This window comes from Pristiophorus japonicus, chromosome 16, assembly GCF_044704955.1.
Source record: "Pristiophorus japonicus isolate sPriJap1 chromosome 16, sPriJap1.hap1, whole genome shotgun sequence".
NCBI classification, from domain to species: Eukaryota; Metazoa; Chordata; class Chondrichthyes; family Pristiophoridae; genus Pristiophorus; species Pristiophorus japonicus.
This window is the reverse complement of record NC_091992.1, coordinates 3,914,792-3,937,007: the sequence shown is the minus strand read 5'-3', so window position 1 is coordinate 3,937,007 and position 22,216 is coordinate 3,914,792. Positions and strand designations below refer to the sequence as shown.

Below are 22,216 nucleotides of genomic sequence, written 5' to 3'. Positions count from 1 at the left end.
GCGTCTCCCATCCCTGGTCTGTGCTGGATCCCAACTGAGGCAGCAGTAGGCCCCGATTGGCCCTCGTATCCCGGGGTAATGGCGAGGACATTCAGTCGGGCACTGGCTAGGTTTAGGATCAGGCTCAGCGACGATGCCCCTAGTGAGGAATAGCGACCCTCGAACAACACCTAAAAACAGATTATCTAGTCATTATCACCTTGCTGTTTGTGGGAGCTTGCTGTGCGCAAATTGGTTGCTGCATTTCCTACATTACAACAGTGACTGCCCTTCAAAAGTACTTCATTGGCTGTAAAGCGCTTTGGGATGTCCTAAGGTGGTGAAAGGCGCTATAGAAATGCAAGTCTTTCTTTCTCTAACTGATACGTGTTCCTGGGGGAAAAAAATCAGGCAAATCTTCTTTACAACGGGGTGAGTGGGGGGGGGGGGGTGGGAACGATGATGGCGTGGGGGGGGGGAAACGACTGGTGGGGGGAAACGACGGAGGCGTGGGGGGGGGAAACGACGGGGGCGGTGGGGGGGGATCGACGGGGGCGTGGGGGAGGGGACAACGGGGGTGTGGGGGGGGAAACGACAGGGTGGGCGGGAAACGTGGGGGGGGGGGGGGGGAAACGACAGAATATTTACTGACCGCCTTCTGGTGCCACTCACCTGACTGATGTGCGGTGTGACTGACCGATTGGCTGAGGGTTTCCGACCGCGAGGCTCCGCTGGCCGACATTTCCGCAGAGAACTTCTCCCCGGATTTGGTGACGGCAGTGATGGGCAGGTGGGCGAGGCCCACAGCGGCCGGCTGGTGTTCTTGTAACCCCGCGGCCGGGCCGGATCCTGACACGTCCTTCCCTGCTTTGGGCAGAAAGCGGAATTTCATTAGTGCTGCGCAGACAGGGGGGTGGGGGCAGCAATGAGCAGTGTGAGGTGGGACCTCCCCAAACTCAGCCCCTGGTCTCGGCCCATCCCCGTAGGCAAAGCAAGTCGTGCATTTTGGTCGGAAAAATGAGAGGTAATATAAACCTCTGCAGGAGCAGAGGGACCGGGGGTGTACTTGCACACGTCTTTGAAGGTTGGAGGACAATTTGAGAAGGCTGATAAAAAAAAAGCTCCTTGGATCCTGGGCTTTATAAGTAGAGGCATAGAGCAAAAAAGGCAAGGAAAGTTACACTAAACCTTTATAAATCACTGGTTAGGCCTCAGCTGGAGTAAGGTGCACAATTCTGGGCAGCACACTTTAGGAAGGATGTAAAGGCCTCAGAGAAGGTTCAGTGATTTATGAGAATGGTCCCAGGGATGAGGGACTTCAGTGACGTGGAGAAGCTGGGGTTGTTCTCAAAGCAGAGAAGGTTAAGAAGAGATTTAATAGAGGCGTTTAAAATCAGCAAGGGTTTTGATGGAGTAAATAAGGAGAAACTGTTCCCTGGGGCAGGAGGGTTGGTAACCAGAGGGACACAGAGGTAAGGTAATTGGCAAAAAAGCCAGAGGGGAGATGAGAATTTTTACGCAGCGAGTTGTTGTGATCGGGAACGCGCTGCCTGAAAGGGCGGTGGGAGCAGATTCAATAGTGACTTTCAAACCGGGAATTGGATAAATACTTGAAAAGGAAATATTTGCCGGGCTGTGGGGAAAGGGCAGGGGCGGCGGGGGTGTGGGACTGATTGGATCGCTCTGTCACAGAGCCGGCACAGGCTCGATGGGCCCAATGGCCTCCTTCAGTACTGTACAATTCTACGACGAGGTTACTGCACAAGATAAAAGTTCACGGGGTTAATATATTAGCGTGGATGGAGGATTTGCTAACTAACAGACTTCAGAGAGTCGGGATAAATGGGTCATTTTCTGGGTTTGCAAACAGTAACAAGTGGGGTGCCGCAGGGATCAGTGCTGGGGCATCAACTATTTACAATCTATATTAATGACTTGGATGAAGGGACCGAGTGTAATGTAGCCAAGTTTACTGATGATACAAAGATGGGTGGGAAAGCAAATTGTGAGGACACAAAAAATCTGCAAAGGGATATAGACAGGCTAAGTGAGTGGGCAAACATTTGGCAGATGGGGTATAATGTGGGAAAATGTGAGGTTACAACTGAGATGAGCTGGAATTTCTTCTCTCTGGGGGTCGTGAATCTGGAATTCTCTGCCCCAGAGAGCTGTGGAGGCTGGGTCATTGAATATATTTAAGGCGGAGATAGACAGATTTTTGAGCGATAAGGGAGTAAAGGTTATGGGGAGCGGGCGGGGAAGTGGAGCTGAGTCCATGATCACAGCCATGATCTTATTAAATGGTGGAGCAGGCTCGAGGGGCCGTATGGCCGACTCCTGCTCCTATTTCTTATGTTCTTATGATTGGAACGGGGGCTGTTGTACATCTAAATTCTAACTCCATGTACGCCGGTTCTTTGATTGAACTCGCTCAGTCACTGCCTGCCTATTGTTGAAAGGCTCTCGGATTCCGGCCATACCAAGGGTCTGTGCATAGAGTCCAGGCTCAGTGCTGGGAGAGTGCCGGCTTGTGGGAAGTGCTGTGTGGCCTCCGCCTGCCTGCTCTACATAAGAACATAAGAATTAGGAGCAGGAGTAGGCCATTTGGCCCCTCGAGCCTGCTCCGCCATTTAATAGGATCATGGCTGATCTGATCATGGGCTCAGTTCCACTTCCCCGCCCGCTCCCCATAACTCTTGACACCCTTATCGTTCAAAAATCTGTGTCTCTTCTACTGATCTAAGGATCCCCATGGCCACCGTTGGAAGAGCAGGGCACTCTCCTGCATCAATTCCTCCCATCAATCAACACCACCCAAACCAAACTCTGCATTCTCACTGTGGGATCTTTGTAAAGTCCTGTCCCCTCAGTACAGAGTCACACCAGGCATGTAGTGAAGTCAAGGTCACTCTGGACCTGCACCTTTATTTCACAGCTCTGGAATGCTGCACTTGCCTGAGACCTGTCCTTATATACCTGTCTCTTGCAAGTGCACCCCTGGTGGTAAGGTATGCTGGTGGTTACAGGTCATATCTTATTACAGTCATGTATAGCATGTTAGGATACAGTTATATATAATAATGTAAGATACATGACAATCTTGCTGTGTATAAATTGGCAGCCGTGGCATTGCAACAGTGACTGCCCTGAATGTGCAGTGCCTTGGGACACTTCCAGATCAATACACGCTTTCCTCATTCTCAACTACAAAATAACAAGAGCTGGGGAGTATCATGACGGTCATCGATCTTAGTCTCTCTTTCCGTGTTCATCTTTTGTTTCTGTACTTGTCCCATTGCTGTCTCCTTTCCCCTTCGCACTACCATCCCTCTTGTCATTTAATCTCTCTGGCCTTACACCCTCCCACTCTCCCTTTCCCCGCCTCTGTACTTGCTTAAAAACCTGTTACATCTCCAATGTTTTCCAGTTCTGCCGAAGGGTCACAGACCTGAAACGTTAACTCTGTTTCTCTCCACAGATGCTGCCTGACCCGCTGAGATTTCCAACATTCTCTGTTTTTATTTCCGTTTTACTGGCTCTCTGAGCCCATTGTGGTTAACAGCAAGAACGTTCATTCCTCCAGCGCAGTTCATGACCTCAGGACATCCCAAAGCGCTTTGCACCCAATGAAGTACTTTTACAATATTATAGGAAACACGGCAGCCAACTTGTGCACATTCCACACACAGCACTGTGATAAAGACCAGATAATCTGTTTTAGTGATGTTGGTTGAGGGATAAATATTGGCCCCAGGACACCGGGGAGAACTCCCCTGCTCTTCTTCGAAATAGTGCCGTGGGATCTTTTAGATCCACCTGAGAGGGCAGACAGGGCCTCGGTTTAACGTCTCATCCAACAAACGGCACCTCTGACACTGCAGCGCTCCCTCACTACTTCCCCTCCGACAGTGCGGCGCTCCCTCACTACTGCCCCTCCAACAGTGCGGCGCTCCCTCAGCACTGCCCCTCCGACAGTGCAGCACTCCCTCAGTACTGACCCTCCGACAGTGCGAGCTCCCTCACTACTGCCCCTCCCACAGTGCGCCGCTCCCTCAGTACAGCCCCTCTGACAGTGCGGCGCTACCTCAGTACTGCCCCTCCGACAGTGCGGCACTCCCTCAGTACTGCCCCTCCGACAGTGCGGCGCTCCCTCAGTACTGCCCCTCCGACAGTGCGGCGCTCCCTCAGTACTGCCTCTCCGACAGTGCGGCGCTCCCTCAGTACTGCCCCTCCGACAGTGCAGCGCTCCCTCAGTACAGCCACTCCGACAATGCGGCACTCCCTCAGTACTGCCCCTCCGACAGTGCGGCCCTCCCTCAGTACTGCCCCTCCGACAGTGCGCCGCTCCCTCAGTACTGCCCCTCCGACAGTGCGGCGCTCCCTCAGTACTGCCCCTCCGACAGTGCGGCGCTCCCTCAGTACTGCCTCTCCGACAGTGCGGCGCTCCCTCAGTACTGCCCCTCCGACAGTGCAGCGCTCCCTCAGTACAGCCACTCCGACAATGCGGCACTCCCTCAGTACTGCCCCTCCGACAGTGCGGCCCTCCCTCAGTACTGCCCCTCCGACAGTGCGCCGCTCCCTCAGTACTGCCCCTCCGACAGTGCGGCGCTCCCTCAGTACTGCCCCTCCGACAGTGCGGGGCTCCCTCAGTACTGCCCCTCCTACAATGCGCCGCTGTCTCAGTATTGCCCCTCCGACAGTGCGGCGCTCCCTCAGTATTGCCTCTCCGACAGTGCGGCACTCCCTCAGTCCTGCCCCTCCGACAGTGCGGCGCTCCCTCAGTACAGCCACTCCGACAGTGCGGCACTCCCTCAGTACTGCCCCTCCGACAGTGCGCCGCTCCCTTAGTACTGCCCCTCGGACAGTGCGCCGCTCCCTCAGTACTGCCCCTCCGACAGTGCGCCGCTCCCTCAGTACTGCCCCTCCGACAGTTCGGCGCTCCCTCAGTCCTGCCCCTCCGACAGTGCGGCGCTCCCTCAGCACTGCCCCTCCGACAGTGCGGCACTCCCTCAGTACTGCCCCTCCGACAGTGCGGCGCTCCCTCGGTACTGCCCCTCCGACAGTGCGGCGCTCCCTCAATACTAGGAATGTCAGTGTGGACTTTGTGCTCAAGTCTCTGTTGTAGAACCTGAACCCACGACCTTCTAACTGAGAGAGAGAGAGAGCTACCCACTAAGCCATCGACACCTGGAGCTCGGGTGGAAGGCGACAGTGATGTTGGGCGTTGATGCAGGGAGTGTCGCCCAAGTTGTTCCTCCCAGCTGTCTTGGAGGAAGACTGATAGAGCAAGAGGAGAAGAACATGAATTAAACCATCCTCCCGCAGTGAACGATGGGAATGGGAAGGATTTATCCGGTCTTGCCTCTCATGGAGTGGAGCGTGGTCACTTCTCCACTGACGTTTGTCAATCTCCCACCTTCTGTCCCATTCTGTGCTGCCATCTGTTCTTCAACCTGAAGAGACAAGGAAGAGAAAGGAATAAGTTTTAGGACTGGAGTAGGCCATTCGGCCCCTCGAGCCTGCTCCACCATTCAGAGATCATGGCTGATTATCGCCCTCAACTCCACTTTCCCGCCCAATCCCCATATCTCTATCGAGAATTCCAAAGATTCATCGCCCTCTGAGTGAAGAAATTTCTCCCCATCTCAGTCCTAAATGGCCGACCCCTTATCCTGAGACTGTGACCCCTGGTTCTAGACTCCCCAGCCCGGGGGGAAACATCCTCTCAGCATCTGCCCTGTCGAGCCCTGTAAGAATTTTGTATGTTTCAATGAGATCGCCTCTCATTCTTCTAAATTCCAGGGAATAATGGGCTAGCCTGCTCAATCGCTCCTCATAGGACAATCCCCCCGTCCCAGGAATCCAGCTTCAGAAACCCTCGGAGGCAGACTCTGCCCTTGTCCTTGTGACCAGGGAGCCCGGGAAATCGGTCCCTCCTAAAATGGAGATTATCAAGAGGAAAACGTTGAATGAGACCTGGCCGTTCAACTGGTCAACACTTCTTCTTCCACGGACCATGTACCAGCCCCCGGTATAAACCCCATCCCACTTACCATTGGGGAGAGAGAGATATTTGGGCAGGACTGCATCGGATGTTAAATGGTACAGAGAAAGTAAGACCAGAATTATTGCTTCAAAATGAGTCAGGTCAGCAGAAGAAGAGGAGGTACATTTAAAACAAGTAAAATGAAAACCATCACCCATAGAGTGAGAATATTCTGCCGGCGGGAGAGTGGAGGGAAAATATTGGGGTCATTCAAAATTAAGCTGAATGAGATGGGGGAGTTGGGTCCTTACACATGGCCTTCTTCGATCTTACAAAGGCCTTTGACACTGTCAACCGCGAGGGTCTATGGAGAGTCCTCCTCCATTTTGGATGCCCCCAAAAAGTTTGTCACCATCCTTCGCCTGCTCCACGATGACATGCAGGCCGTGATCCTTACCAACGGATCCATTACAGACCCGATCCACGTCCAGACCGGGGTCAAACAGGGCTGTGTCATCGCTCCCACCCTCTTCTCAATCTTCCTCGCTGCCATGCTCCATCTCACAGTCAACAAGCTCCCCGCTGGAGTGGAACTAAACTACAGAACCAGTGGGAAGCTGTTTAACCTACGCCACCTCCAGGTCAGGTCCAAGATCACCCCAACCTCTGTCATTGAGCTACAGTACACGGACAATGCCTGCGTCTGCGCACATTCTGAGGCTGAACTCCAGGATATAGTTAATGTATTCACTGAGGCATGTGAAAGCATGGGCCTTATGTTTAACATCTGTACGACAAAGGTCCTCCACCAGCCTGTCATCACCGCACAGCACTGCCCTCCAATCATCAAGATCCACGGCGCGGCCCTGGACAACGTGGACCATTTCCCATATCTCGGGAGCCTCTTATCAACAAAGGCAGACATTGATGGAGATTCAGCATCGCCTCCAGTGCGCCAGTGCAGCCTTCGGCCGCCTGAGGAAAAGAGTGTTTGAAGATCCGGCCCTCAAATCTACCACCAAGCTCATGGACTACAGGGCTGTAGTAATACCCGCCCTCCTGTATGGATCTGAGGCATAGACGATGTATAGAAGGCACCTCAAGTCACTGGAGATATATCACCAACGATGTCTCCGCAAGATCCTGCAAATCCCCTGGGAGGACAGGCGCACCAACATCAGTGTCCTCGACCAGGCTAACATCCCCAGTATTGAAGCACTTACCACACTCGATCAGCTTCGCTGGGCAGGCCACATAGTACGCATGTCAGATACGAGACTCCCTCAGCAAATGCTTTATGTGGAGCTCCTTCATAGTAAGCAAGCCAAAGGTGGGCAGCGGAAACGTTATAAGGACACCCTCAAAGCCTCCCTGGTAAAGTGCAACATCACCACTGACACCTGGGAGCCCCTGGCCGAAGACCGCCCTAGGTGGAGAAAGTCCATCCGGGAGGGCGTTGAGCTCTTTGAGTCTCGACGCAAGGAACATGAAGAGACCAAGCGCAGGCAGCGGAAGGAGCGCGCGGCAAACCAGCCCCACCCACCCCTTCCCCCGACGAATGTCTGTCCCACCTGTAACAGGGTCTGTGGCTCTCGTATTGGACTGTTGAGCCATCAAAGAACTCACTTTGGGAGTGGAAGCAAGTCCTCCTCGATTCCGAGGGGCTGCCTATCATGATGGGCCACTGGAGGGATGGGCTCTGATGGGGAGAGTTGGGCCACTGGAGGGATGGGCTCTGATGGGGAGAGTTGGGCCACTGGAGGGATGGGCTCTGATGGGGAGAGTTGGGCCACTGGAGGGATGGGCTCTGATGGGGAGAGTTGGGCCACTGGAGGGATGGGCTCTGATGGGGAGAGTTGGGCCACTGGAGGGATGGGTTTTGATGGGGAGAGTTGGGCCACTGGGGGGATGGGCTTCAGTGGACAGTAATGTGACCAACAGGGCTCCGTTAGATTCATAGTTAGTGTTGCGTTAACTGACCAAAACTGAGATGGGGGCTGGGCTGGGTAGGGAAAGGTCCGATTGGGTCGGGGGAGGGGATGGGTGCTGTGTGGTAGAGGGGTGGAGTTTGTGGGGAGGGACTGGATGGGTTGGGGGAGGGGAGGGGCTGATTGTGTGGGGAGGGGTGGAGCTTGTGGGGAGCGGCTGGGTGTGTAGGTGGGGGCTGGGTGGGGAGGGGATGGGTGAGGGAGGGGATGGGTGTGTGGGTGGGGGCTAGGTGGGGAGGGGATGGGTGTGTGGGTGGGGGCTGGGTGGGGAGGGGATAGGTGAGGGAGGGGATGGGTGTGTGGGTGGGGGCTGGGTGGGGAGGGGATAGGTGAGGGAGGGGATGGGTGTGTGGGTGGGGGCTAGGTGGGGAGGGGATGGGTGTGTAGGTGGGGGCTGGGTGGGGAGGGGATAGGTGAGGGAGGGGATGGGTGTGTGGGTGGGGGCTGGGTGGGGAGGGGATAGGTGAGGGAGGGGATGGGTGTGTGGGTGGGGGCTAGGTGGGGAGGGGATGGGTGTGTGGGTGGGGGCTGGGTGGGGAGGGGATAGGTGAGGGAGGGGATGGGTGTGTAGGTGGGGGCTGGGTGGGGAGGGGATAGGTGAGGGAGGGGATGGGTGTGTGGGTGGGGGAGAGGGATGGAAGGGAACGATGATCCAGAATCCCTGTTTCTGACCGTTGGTGCGTGACTCTCGCTGCGAACCAGACGGCGGCCGGTGAAGCTGCGCAGGATCGGGGTCGCCTTGGCGATGGGTTTACAGCTGAAGATTGGCCGTTTCGGTAGGTTACAGTCGGGCTGGCCAAATCCCATAAGTTACAGATGTCAGCCATAACTCAGCGGGTAGCATTCTCTCTCTCACCACTAAGAGAGAAGGTCGTGGATTCAAGCCCAACTCCAGAGACTTGAGCCCATAATCTAGGCTGACACTCTTGACGGAGGGGCAGTACTGAGGGAGTGCCGCACTGTCGGAGGGGCAGTACTGAGGGAGTGCCGCACTGTCGGAGGGGCAGTACTGAGGGAGCGCCGCACTGTCGGAGGGGCAGTACTGAGGGAGTGCCGCACTGTCGGAGGGGCAGTACTGAGGGAGTGCCGCACTGTCGGAGGGGCAGTACTGAGGGAGCGCCGCACTGTCGGAGGGGCAGTACTGAGGGAGCGCCGCACTGTCGGAGGGGCAGTACTGAGGGAGCGCCGCACTGTCGGAGGGGCAGTACTGAGGGAGCGCCGCACTGTCGGAGGGGCAGTACTGAGGGAGCGCCGCACTGTCGGAGGGGCAGTACTGAGGGAGCGCCGCACTGTCGGAGGGGCAGTACTGAGGGAGCGCCGCATTGTCGGAGGGGCAGTACTGAGGGAGCGCCGCACTGTCGGAGGACCACACTGTCAGAGGGGCAGTATTGAGGGAGGGCTGCACTGTCGGAGGGGCAGTACTGAGGGAGTGTCAGAGGGGCAGTACTGTCAGAGGGGCAGTACTGAGGGAGGGCTGCACTTTCGGAGGGGCAGTACTGACGGAGTGCAGCACTGTCGGTGACATTTTATGGATGAGGCCTTAAACTGAGGCCCCGTCTGCCCTCTCAGGTGGATGTAAAAGATCTCATGGCACTATTTCGAAGAAGAGCAGGGGAGTTATCCCCGGTGTCCTGGGGCCAATATTTATCCCTCAACCAACATCACTAAAACAAATTATCTGGGTCATTATCACATTGCTGTGTGTGGGAGCTTGCTGTGCGCAAAATGGCTGCCGCGTTTCCCACATTACACCAGTGACCGCACTTCAGAATGCACTTCATTGGTTGTCAAAGGCGCTATATAAATGCAAATGCAAGACCTTCATTCCTTTATTTCTCTGATGGTTTAGCTCAGTAAATGGCAGCGGCAGCAGAGGAAGACAGGCTCGAGGGAGAGCTCCCATGGTGTATCAGGCAGCAAGTAGGGACAGGAGGAGGCCGCTCAGCCTCTCGCGTGTTCCAGCACTGCATTCGATCCTGGCCGATCTGTAGCTCCAGGCCCAGTTCCCCGCCTTTGATCCCACGTCCCTTGATACCCTTACCCAACAATGATCTGTGGCTCTCGGGCCGCAGATTCCCAGCGACACCAACTGTCGGAGAAGTTACTTTGAAGTTAGCAGGCCGAGGCTCAGTCGAGAGCCTCGCGCTCCCCGTGAACGCAGACTTGCTAACGCTCGCACTGCGGCACTGAAATCCCTCAGCCTTGATTCGAGCCGTGTCTTGCCTGCTGACAACGGAGAGGGAGGGAGAGCGCGAGAGATGAGCTTGCTTCAAGTGTTGATCCATGACAGATGGAGTGTAAACAATGATCTTTAAATAGAACGACACCGAGAGGCCCAGGGGCTCCTTCCAAAATGGGACAAGGGTTAGAGTGAGAGCCTGTGGAATCTCAGAGCGACCAGCGGGGGGGGTCGGGGGCGCAGGCTGAACCTCCTGCTCACCCTCTCGCACCGAGATACCGGGCTCCCATCCTCCTCACCACTGCCCGGATGCTGATCAGACAGGGGGGGCATCGCACACCCTTCACAGAACCTGCCTTAGTTTCATTCCATTCAAATTAATGGCAGGAATATCTGGCAGGTTCTATAGGGATATGCGTTTGCCTCGCCCCCCCCCCCCCCCGCCCCTCCATTGGATTATTGACAAAACTCTACCTCCTTTAAGACTACAGAATTTGAGACACTCCTTCAAAGGCCATTGAGTGAATCCATCGGCCTGTGTGGTACTGAGCCAAACAGGATTCCAGGTTCGGCGCTCTGCTCCGTGCTGTGCAGGGCGATAGTTAATCCCGTGCGTAATCCTGGCAACACTCGCTGTCTGGGACTCACACGTGGGCTTGAGGTACTGAGTCCCAGAGGAACTAACGGAACCCCAGTGTTTCCCCCAGAGGAGGGCCGGGTAACTGGGGGAGAAAGGAAGGCGATGGGACGATGCTGAATGGTGTGAGCAGTGAAGGTACGAGGCAGGAGGCCAATTGTGGGCGGGGCTTTCCTGGCATTTGGAATTTTCTGTTGGGAGCACTTCCTGTACAGACTAAACCAAGGGAAGGGAATTTGAGGGGGTGTGGGCACACGATACTCTAATAAGGTGAGGAGCCCGTGAATTACATATGCCTGTATCCTAACTTGCAGCAAGTCCCGCTCACCCATGGGGAGTGGGCGGGGAAGTGAAGCTGATCAGATCAGCCATGATCGTATTGAATGGCGGAGCAGGCTCGAGGGGCCGAATGGCCGACTCCTGCTCCTATTTCTTATGTTCTTATCACCCTGTGCTCGCTGACCGACATTGGCTCTCGGTCCGGCAAAGCCTCGATTTAAAAATTCTCATCCTTTTGTTCAAATCCCTCCATGGCCTCTTTCCCCCCCCCCCCCCCACCCTCTATCTCTGTAACCTCCTCCAGCCCCACAACCCCCGAGATCTCTGCGCTCCTCTAATTCTGGCCTCGACCATCCCTGATTATAATCGCCCCACCATTGGTGGCCGTGCCTTCAGCTGCCTGGGCCCCAAGCTCTGGAACTCCCTCCCTAAACCTCTCCGCCTCTCTCTCCTTTAAGATGCTCCTTAAAACCTCCCTCTTTGACCCAGCTTTGGTCACCTGTCCCTGATATCTCCTTATGTAGCTGGCTGCCAAAGTTTGTTTTATGATGCTCCCATGAAGTGCTTTGGGATGTTTTATATCGTTAAAGGCGCTGTATAAATGCAAGTTGTTGTTGTAATTATACCTTGAGGCATGACATCATCACAACTTCTCCCCAGTGGATTTGTGGGTGAATCCACCAAGTGACATTGAATAAATTTAAGACAGAGATAGACAGTTTCTTAACCGATAAGGGGTTATGGGGAGCGGGCAGGGAAGTGGAGCTGAGTCCATGATCGGATCAGCCATGATCATATTAAATGGTGGAACAGGCTCGAGGGGCCGAATGGCCGGCTCCTGGTTCTTATGACCTGGTCCTCACTAGAAGGCTCTGTGTCCGATTCCTGTTCTGTCTGGTGTTTGTTGATTTGAGTCCCGGCTGGTGACTGAGGTACTGTTACCTGGCCTCAGTACCCTTAGTTTAGGAAAAGGAAAGGTCGGCCAGGGTTCCTGCTCTGGATGACTGTCCAATGACCCCTAAATGGAAGTGGGGAGAGCACAGGATCAGGCCCTGTTATGGTGCCCAATACTGACACCCGAGAACTTGGGCTCTGGCCGTGTCTGCCTGAGACCAAAGGACACAGCACATTATCACCCTGGCCTGACACCAGCGCTATCTGGTTTCCTGTCACATCGCTCGCTCTTTAATTATAGTCAATGGATCATCGTGACTCTTTTTCCATTAACTCAGGTTCCCAAGGCCAAGAGTCCTCTCACGCTCTGCCCTTCTCCATATCAAGGACCTCCGCCACTTATCATCAAACCCTCTCCACACTTCTGCTGATGGTTTAACTCTACACTCATCCATCACCCTTCTTCAGATTACATCCTCCGATCCTCGGTGCAATGGTCAGATCGCTGCATTTTCATCTCCTCATTGAGGTCGTGAGGAACCCCCACCTTCTTTCACATCTCCAAAGACAGTTTTACCATGTCTCTCACCAACCTCTTACCTTTAATGGCTCAATCCTTTTGTATCTAAATATAAACATTCTCGGCCTTGTATTCTCACCCAGTGCTAAAGCTGCCCCAGGTAACACTCTCCTCTTTTGGTGTCGATCTCTTCTCCTTAACAAATGTTAAGTCTTCTACAAAGCCCCGTGCTGTTCAAAAACATGGACACATTTCCCATGACTGGGGAGACTCCTCCAACACCTCGCACATTCCTGGTTTCAGAACACAGCTTATCGCCTGATAAACAATTCCTCTCTCACGGGCACAGAGACAACTGTCATTTCTGCAGAATCATTCAGCACCTCAGGATGTCCCAAAGTGCTTCACTGCCAATTCACTGTTGTGATGTAGAGAAATGTGGCAGACAGATATCGCCTTCAGTCTCTTTCTCCTCATCGTTATCTTTTTATCACTCATCTACCAATTGTCAACGCTCTCTTGCGTTCCTCCTGAATTCCAGATCCCTGTCCCTCATCCTCCTCCTTCTCCCTGCATCATCACCATGCTGCAGGATCCATCGCACCGTCTCCTGCACTCACTCGTTCTTCAAGCTCTTCCACTCCTCGCCTCCCTTAGTCTTCCCGTTCTTCTGCAATCTTCAGGCTTCAAACCCCAGCCCTGTCCCCATTTATCTTGCTTTTCCTTCGCGCCCTTTAGCCTCAATTTTGTCCTGCGCATTGGGCTGGGGTTCCCAACGAGGAAGGCACCTCCATAAGAAAAGATAAACTGAGTAACTGCTTCACCCCCCCACCCCACGCCCTCCCGGGGATTCATCATCATAGGCAGTCCCTTGGACTCGAGGAAGACTTGCTGCCACTCTTACCACGAGTCCTCAGGTGGCAGAACAGTCCAATACGAGAGCCACAGACTCTGTCACAGGTGGGACAGACAGTGGTTGAGGGTAAGGGAGGGTGGGACAGGTTTGCCGCACGCTCCTTCCGCTGCCTGCACTTGATTTCTGCATGCTCTCGGCATGGAGACTCAAGGTGCTCAGCGCCCTCCCGGATGCACTTTCTCCACTTAGGGTGGTCTTTGGCCAGGGACTCCCAGGTGTCAGTGGGGATGTCGTACTTTACCAGGGAGGCTTTGAGCGTGTCCTTGTAACATAGAAACATAGAAAATAGGTGCAGGAGTAGGCCATTGAGCCCTTCGAGCCTGCACCACCATTCAATAAGATCATGGCTGATCATTCCTTCAGTACCCCTTTCCTGCTTTCTCTCCATACCCCTTGATCCCCTTAACCGTAAGGGCGATATCTAACTCCCTCTTGAATATATCCAATGAACTGGCATCAACAACTCTCTGCGATAGGGAATTCCACAGGTTAACAACTCTCTGAGTGAAGAAGTTTCTCCTCATCTCGGTCCTAAATGGCCCACCCCTTATCCTTAGACTGTGTCCCCTGGTTCTGGACTTCCCCAACATCGGGAACATTCTTCCCGCATCTAACCTGTCCAGTCCCGTCAGTATTTTATATGTTTCTATGAGATACCCTCTCATCCTTCTAAACTCCAGTGAATACAGGCCCAGTTGATCCAGTCTCTTCTCATATGTCATTCCAGCCATCCCGGGAATCAGTCTGGTGAACCTTCACTGCACTCCCTCAATAGCAAGAACGTCCTTCCTCAGATTAGGAGACCAAAACTGAACACAATATTCCAGGTGAGGCCTCACCAAGGCACTGTACAACTGCAGTAAGACCTCCCTGCTCCTATACTCAAATCCCCTAGCTATGAAGGCCAACATACCATTTGCCTTCTTCACCGCCTGCTGTACCTGCATGTCAACTTTCAATGACTGATGAACCATGACACCCAGGTCTCATTCCAGCTCCCCTTTTCCTAATCTTCCGCCATTCAGATAATATTCTGCCTTTGTGTTTTTGCCCCCAAAGTGGATAACCTCACATTTATCCACATTATACTGCATCTGCCATGCATTTGCCCACTCGCCTAACCTGTCCAAGTCACCCTGCAGCCTCTTAGCATCCTCCTCACAGCTCACATCGCCACCCAGTTTAGTGTCATCTGAAAACTTGGGGATATTACACTCAATTCCATCACCTAAATCATTAATATATATTGTAAATAGCTGGGGTCCCAGCACCCCACTAGTCACTGCCTACCATTCTGAAAAGGACCTGTTAATCCTGACTCTGCTTCCTGTCTGCCAACCAGTTCTCTATCCACGTCAGTACATTACCCCCAATACCATGTGCTTTAATTTTGCACACCAATCTCTTGTGTGGGATCTTGTCAAAAGCCTTTTGAAAGTCCAAATACACCACATCCACGTTTCCTCTGCCCACCTTTGGCTCGTTTGCCGTGAAGGAGTTCCGAGTAGAGCGCTTGCTTTGGGAGTCTCGTATCTGGCATGCGTACTATGTGGCCTGCCCAGCGAAGCTGATCGAGTGTGGTCAGTGCTTCAATGCTGGGGATGTTGACCTGGTCGAGGACACTAATGTTGGTGTGCCTGTCCTCCCAGGGGATTTGTAGGATCTTGTGGAGACATCGTTGGTGGTTTTACCTTGTTGACCAGACTCACATGCAACACAGCAAGTGTGCAATTGGTGGAAGATTTGCACAGGGAATTAGATCTGTCATCCAACAGAGTGTACAGGGATTGGTGTTGGCCTAGGTCGGAGGCACGGGGTGGAGCACCAATACATTGAGTTGGGCCCAGCCCGCTCTGATTCTGAGCCCTAGTGAGCTCTGAGAATGGGTGGGTAGAGGCACAGAGTGCCTCTCCTGTTTACAGCACAGCCTGGTACAGACAGAGGAGCATGAGCGGGCCCCACCCCACTAATGAGGGTGGACAGGATATCGGCCAACACACATCGCTGGCATTTGGGAAATTACATTTTATTTCCCTCGACGGTCACTCCCCCCACAGCAGGGGGCCGCCAGTGTGCACCTGTGCCCTGGGAACAGCTCTCGGCATCCTGACTGATCCATACTGGTCTGTGACTGACACACCTGAGAACACCAAACCATATTGCAGCCAGCAGAGAAAGGCAGGCACCCCCAGCACGGGTTAGTCTGAATCCAGTCACTCCGACAGCAAATCAACGCAGAAATAATCATATCATCATTTACAGCTGGATTGACCTTTGCATCTGTCACAACCCTTACCCTCCTAAATAAACAGCGACTCTGTACAGTAACACAGTGAGTGACCCTTACCCTGAATAAACAGTGACTCTGTATAGTTAGTGAGTGACCCTTACCCTGAATAAACAGTGACTCTGTACAGTTAGTGAGTGATCCTTACCCTGAATAAACAGTGACTCTGTACAGTTACACAGTGAGTGACCCTTATCCTGAATAAACAGTGACTCTGTACAGTTAGTGAGTGACCCTTACCCTGAATAAACAGTGACTCTGTACAGTTAGTGAGTGACCCTTACCATGAATAAACAGTGACTCTGTACAGTTAGTGAGTGACACTTACCCTGAATAAACAGTGACTCTGTACAGTTACACAGTGAGTGACCCTTATCCTGAATAAACAGTGACTCTGTACAGTTAGTGAGTGACCCTTACCCTGAATAAACAGTGACTCTGTACAGTTAGTGAGTGACCCTTACCCTGAATAAACAGTGACTCTGTACAGTTAGTGAGTGACCCTTACCCTGAATAAACAGTGACTCTGTACAGTTTTTTTTTGTTTTTTTGAAATTCGTAGCCAATCTTTCCAATTCTTTGTCAGATCACAAACGCCAGAGGTCACCTTGCACACATCAAGGATCACTCTGCGCCAATGCTCTTAGCCAAAAGGCCTAGAGCCACTGCACCGTTCCTGGAAGTACTGCAATACCAGGTTCGTGCCATGGAGGTGGATGGGTCAGGCCCCCCACCCACCTCCTATTTCCAAAAAGCATAGGAGAACCACCTTCCTGATCCAGGGAGAACCACGTTGGGGTCATGGTTACTCCCCTGTCAGGTCAGTTACGCATGATCTTAGCCAAAACTCTGTACAGTTTTGTTTTTAATCCAATTTCTTTCCAGATCAACTCTAATGCCAAAGATCACATTGCGCCAATGTGTTTGATCTTAGGCCAAAAGGCCGAGAGGCAAAGTTGCACCGTTCCTGTCACATTGCAATACCAGGTCGGTGCATGGAGTGGACGGGGCAAGCCCCTGATCCAGCTCCCTGTCCAAAAATCAAGTCAATATCATGTCCCCATAGGGGATATTAAACTGATAAGAACAGATACTACACTTGATCTTAGCCAAAAGGCGTACCCTGAATAAACAGATACAGAGCAGTGAAGGTTAAGAGGAGATTTAATAAAGGTGTTCAAAATTCTGAGGGGTTGTGATGGAGTAGATCGGGAGAAACTGTTTGCAGGGGCAGGAGGGTCGGTAACCAGAGGGACACCGATTGAAAATATTTGGGAAAAGCACCAGAGGGGGAGACGGGGAGAATGTTTTTACGCAGCGAGTTGTGATCGGGAACGCGCTGCCTGAAAGGGCGGTGGGAGCAGATTCAGTGGTGACTTTCAAACCGGGAATTGGATAAATACTTGAAGAGAAATGTGCAGGGCTGTGGGGAAAGAGCGGGGGGAGTGGGACTGATTGGATCGCTCTGTCACAGAGCCGGCACAGGCTCGATGGGCCCAATGGCCTCCCTCTTTGCTCTAAGATTCTCGGAGTAAAAGTTACATGCTGCCCCTTTCCCTCCGTGCAGCGACACAACAAGTTAACTCTACCCATGGAAACTGGAGCAGGAAAAATATTCTCCTGATAAAAGATCTTGCAGCTGTGCTCATGGGCCGCACTGTGAACACGCAGGCGGCTGGCAGAACTGTGTGATGGGGAGGGGGAGGGAAGGGGCGAGATGGGAAGGGAGCTGGGTGGGGGAGAGAGGGGGAGGGGGAGAGAGGAGGAGGGGGAGAGAGGGGGAGGGGGAGAAAGGGTTGCGGGGAGCGAGAAAGGGGTTCGAGGAGCGAAGGGGTTGGGGGGAAGGGGTGGGGGGGGGCGAGGCGGGAGAGAGGGCGTTGGGGGGAAAGAGGGGTTTGGCATGGGTGGGAGGAGCTGGAACGACGAGAGACGAAAGCTGGTGCAGGGAGCGGTGACATCAGTCCCTCAGAATGTTGCTGCTGCTCGGCAGTGGGAGGGGAACCGACAGCCGGCTCAGGCTAACGGACGTGGATTAGCAACAGATGGTCCCGTCATACAGTCGGGCTAAAGGGGCCTGCTTCCCCACCCTCCGACACGGCCTAACTCCCAACACTCGCTCCCTCTCTGTCTGTCTCTCTCTCTCCATCTCTCTCTGTCTTTTTCTCTCTCTCTCTGTCTCCCTCTGCCTCTCTCTAACGCTCCCCCTCTCTCTCTCCCTCTGTCTTTCTCTATCGTTCCCTCTCTCTCTCACTGTCTCTCTCTCTCTCTCTCTCTCTGTCTGTCTCTCTCTCACTGTCTCTCTCTCTATCCCTCTCTCTCACTGTCTCTCTCTCTCTCTCTCTCTCTGTCTGTCTCTCTCTCACTGTCTCTCTCTCTATCCCTCTCTCTATCCCTCTCTCTCACTGTCTCTCTCTGTCTCACTCTCTCTGTCTCACTCTCTCTGTCTCTCTCTCTCTTTCTCTTGCTCGCTCCCTCTCTGTCTCTCTCACTCCCTCTCTCCGTCTCTTTCTCCCTCTCTCTCCGTCTGTCTCCCTCTCTCTGTCTCTCTCGCCCTCTCTTGCTCCCTCTGTCTCACTGTTTCTCTCCCTCTGTCTCTCATTGTCTATCTCTCTCTCGCTATCTCTCTCACTCTCTGTCTGTCTGTCTCTCGCTCTGCCTCCCTCCCTCTCTCTCTCTCTGTCTGTCTGTCTCTCTCTGTTCCTCTCTCTCCCCTCCCTCTCTCTCTCTCTGTCTCTCCCTCTCTCTGTCTCTCTCTTTCTCTCTCTCTCCCTCTCCCTCTGTCTCTATCGCTTCCCCTCTCTCTCCCTCTGTATCATTCTCGCTCTCTCTCTCTCTCTCACTGTCTCTCTCACTGTCTCTCTCTCACTGTCTCTCTCTCTCGCTGTCTCTTTCTCTCGCTGTCTCTCTCCCTCTCCCCCTGTCTCTCTCTCTTTCCCCCGTCTCTCTTTCTCTTGTTCGCTCCTACTCTGTGTCTCTCTCTCTCTCACTCCCTCTGTCTCTCTCTCGCTCCCTCTCTCTCTCTCTCCCCATCTCTCTCTCCATCTCTTTGTCTTTCTCCCTTTCTCTCTGTCTCGCTCATTCTCTCTCTATCTCTCTCTCTCTCTGACTCTCTTTCTTCCTCTTGCTATTTTTAACTGCCTGGTTGGAATGACCATTCGACCTGACTTGCCTTTCCCCAGAGTCGGTTCTGTCAACAACATGCAAACTGCTAATCCCGTGTTTGGACAGATTCCCCCCGCTTCTCTCGGGAATAAGGGTTCCGCTCTGAATCTCCCACCTTCACAGCAAACATATTTGTTCATCGGGTTAGAACCACTTCGAGCCTGTTACAAAGGAACAGGAGGAGGCCATTCAGCCCCTCGAGCCTGTTACACAGGAACAGGAGGAGGCCATTCAGCCCCTCGAGCCTGTTACACAGGAACAAGAGGAGGCCATTCAGCCCCTCGAGCCTGTTACACAGGAACAGGAGGAGGCCATTCAGCCCCTCGAGCCTGTTACACAGGGACAGGAGGAGGCCATTCAGCCCCTCGAGCCTGTTACACAGGAACAAGAGGAGGCCATTCAGCCCCTCGAGCCTGTTACACAGGAACAGGAGGAGGCCATTCAGCCCCTCGAACCTGTTACACAGGAACAGGAGGAGGCCATTCAGCCTCTCGAGCCTGTTACACAGGAAAAGGAAGAGGCCATTCAGCCCCTCGAGCCCATTACACAGGAAAAGGAGGAGGCCATTCAGCCCCTTGAACCTGTTACACAGGGACAGGAGGAGGCCATTCAGCCCCTTGAGCCTGTTAAACAGAGACAGGAGGAGGCCATTCAGCCCCTCGAGCCTGTTACACAGGAACAGGAAGAGCCCATTCAGCCCCTCGAGCCTGTTACACAGGAACAGGAGGAGGCCATTCAGCCCCTCGAGCCTGTTACACAGGAACAGGAGGAGGCCATTCAGCCCTCGAGCCTGTTACACAGGAACAGGAGGAGCCCATTCAGCCCCTTGAGCCTGTTACACAGGAACAGGAGGAGGCCATTCAGCCCCTCGAGCCTGTTACACAGGAACAGGAGGAGGCCATTCAGCCCCTCGAGCCTGTTACACAGGGACAGGAGGAGGCCATTCAATGAGATCATGGATGATCTGTATCTTAACTCCGTTTACCTGCCTTGCTTCCGTAACCCTGAATATCTTCACTCAACAAAAATTGACCAATCTCCGAATTGAAATGTCCAGTTGACCCCCAGTATCCACAGCCTTTTGGGGGAGAGAGTTCTGGCTTTCCACTACCCTGCATGCCATTGATCAATTTGAATCTTGCTCCCTATCTCTGTAACGGTCTCCTAATCTGAGGAAGGACGTTCTTGCTATTGAGGGAGTGCAGCGAAGATTCACCAGACCGATTCCCGGGATGGCAGGACTGACATATGAGGAGAGACTGGATCGACTGGGCCTGTATTCACTGGAGTTTAGAAGAATGAGAGGGGATCTCATAGAAACATATAAAATTCTGACGGGACTGGACAGGTTAGATACAGGAAGAATGTTCCCGATGTTGGGGAAGTCCAGAACCAGGGGTAACAGTCTAAGGATAAGGGTAAGCCATTTAGGACTGAGATGAGGAGAAACTTCTTCACTCAGAGAGTTGTTAACCTGTGGAATTCCCTGCCGCAGAGAGTTGTTGAGGCCAGTTCGTTAGATATATTCAAGAGGGAGTTAGATATGGCCCTTATGGTTAAAGGGATCAGGGGGTATGGAGAGAAAGCAGGAAAGGGGTACTGAGGTGAATGATCAGCCATGATCTTATTGAATGGTGGTGCAGGTTCGAAGGGCCGAATGGCCTACTCCTGCACCTATTTTCTATATCCTCACCCAACTTCCACGGACCTGCACTGTCCAGCAAGGGGCACGAGACAAAGATCGGGAGCACAAGCCTTAATTTTTTTAATTCATTCCAGGGATGTGAGCATCGCTGGCAAGGCCGGCATTTATTGCCCGTCCCTAATTGCCCCTTGAGAAGGTGGTGGTGAGCCGCCTTTTTGAACCGCTGCAGTCCGTGTGGTGAAGGTGCTCCCACAGTGCTGTTAGGGAGGGAGTTCCAGGATTGTGACCCAGCGACGATGAAGGAACGGCCGATATATTTCCCAGTCGGGATGGTGTGTGACTGGGAGGGGAACGTGGAGGTGGTGGTGTTCCCATGCGCCTGCTGCCCTTGTCCTTCTAGGGGGTAGAGGTCGCGGGTTTTGGAGGTGCTGCCGAAGAAGCCTTGCTGATTTTTACCCAGGAACACTGATATAAATTATAGAAAGAAAGAAAGACTTGCATTTCTATAGCGCCTTTCACCACCTCAGGCCATCCCAATGCGCTGCACAGCCAATGGAATACTTTAGAAGTGCAGTCACTGTTGTAATGTAGGAAATGCGGCAGCCTATATGCACATAGCAAGCTCCCACAATGACCAGGACACCGGAAATAACTCCCCTGCTCTTCTTCGAAATAGTGCTATGGGTTCTTTTACGCTCACCTGAGAGGGCAGACGGGGCCTCGGTTTAACGTCTCAGCTGAAAGACGGGTATATAATTCCCCAATGACTAACCCTGATTGAGATCAGAACTAACTCGGGGGTCGAACCCCATTCTCGCCAACTGCCCAGCCACTTATAACCATTCTGTGAAACACGGGGGCTAAAGGCAGCGTCCCTGCAGCCGTGCATTGGGATATCGGGGAAACCAGAAAAGAGTTTGGGAGCAGCCAGGGCCGAACTGTAACCCTGCCCGCTCCATGGACCCCACAATTAAGCACTCGCCTGCTCCCAGACCCCACACGTCTCTGTGCAGACCCTCTCCCCCCCCCACCCCCGGCACTCTCTTCACCGGATTGGAAGATTTGCTGCCACCTTATTAAATAGTTAAGCAGCGAGGGGCCTGGAGACCAGGGAGGCTCAGTAAACGGTGTATTTAAATCCTGCGTCTGTGTCTTCAGTCGGAGCATCTGCCCCCACACGTCAGGCTCCAGATCCGGGATCTTTCCCCAGAGGCTTGTTCCCGAGGTGTAAACTCGGCAATGTTCATTACGGAGAATTTACAACACACAGAAACAAGCCGTTACATAGCAGCTTTAACACAGTAAAACGTCCCAAGGTGCTTCACAGCCAATCAAACAGGATCTGACACCGAGCCACATAAAGCTAAATTAGGACAGGTGCCCAAAAGCTCGGTCAAAGTAGGTTTCATGGAGCATCTGAAAGGAGGAGAGAGAAGCGGAGAGGTTTAGGGAAGGAATTCCAGAGCTTGGGGCCCAGGCAGCTGAAAATTGGGAATGCGCAAGAGGCCAGAATTAGAGGAGCGCAGAGATCTCGGGGAGTTGTGGGGCTGGAGGGGGTTACAGAGATAGGGAGGAGGAGGCCATGGGGGGATTTGAACACAAGGATGGGAATTTTAAAATCGAGGCGTTGCCGGACCGGAAGGCAATGTAGTCAGCGAGCACAGGGGGTGATGGGTGAGTGGGACTCGGTGCGAGTTAGGACACGGGGCAGTGAGCACAGGGGGTGATGGGTGAGTGGGACTCG

General features: G+C 53.4%; 1 protein-coding gene and 1 non-coding gene across 3 annotated transcripts in view; both read right to left on the bottom strand.

The window, feature by feature from the left end:
* The window catches only part of smtnl (smoothelin, like), a 64,747-nt gene that overhangs the window by 19,780 nt on the left and 22,751 nt on the right, over window positions 1-22,216 (bottom strand). The window contains exons 2-3 of one of the 2 annotated variants that reach the window (XM_070856900.1): window positions 5,342-5,432; window positions 652-846 (exon numbers count right to left, since the gene is read on the bottom strand). In XM_070856900.1, coding sequence (XP_070713001.1) covers window positions 652-846; window positions 5,342-5,432 — 286 coding nt within the window. The remainder of the gene's footprint in view (window positions 1-651; window positions 847-5,341; window positions 5,433-22,216) is intronic. The other variant, XM_070856901.1, reaches the window with a different exon arrangement.
* LOC139227225 (U2 spliceosomal RNA) lies at window positions 16,617-16,798 on the bottom strand. Its single transcript, XR_011587415.1, has one exon. It is a non-coding gene; the product is annotated as a U2 spliceosomal RNA (small nuclear RNA).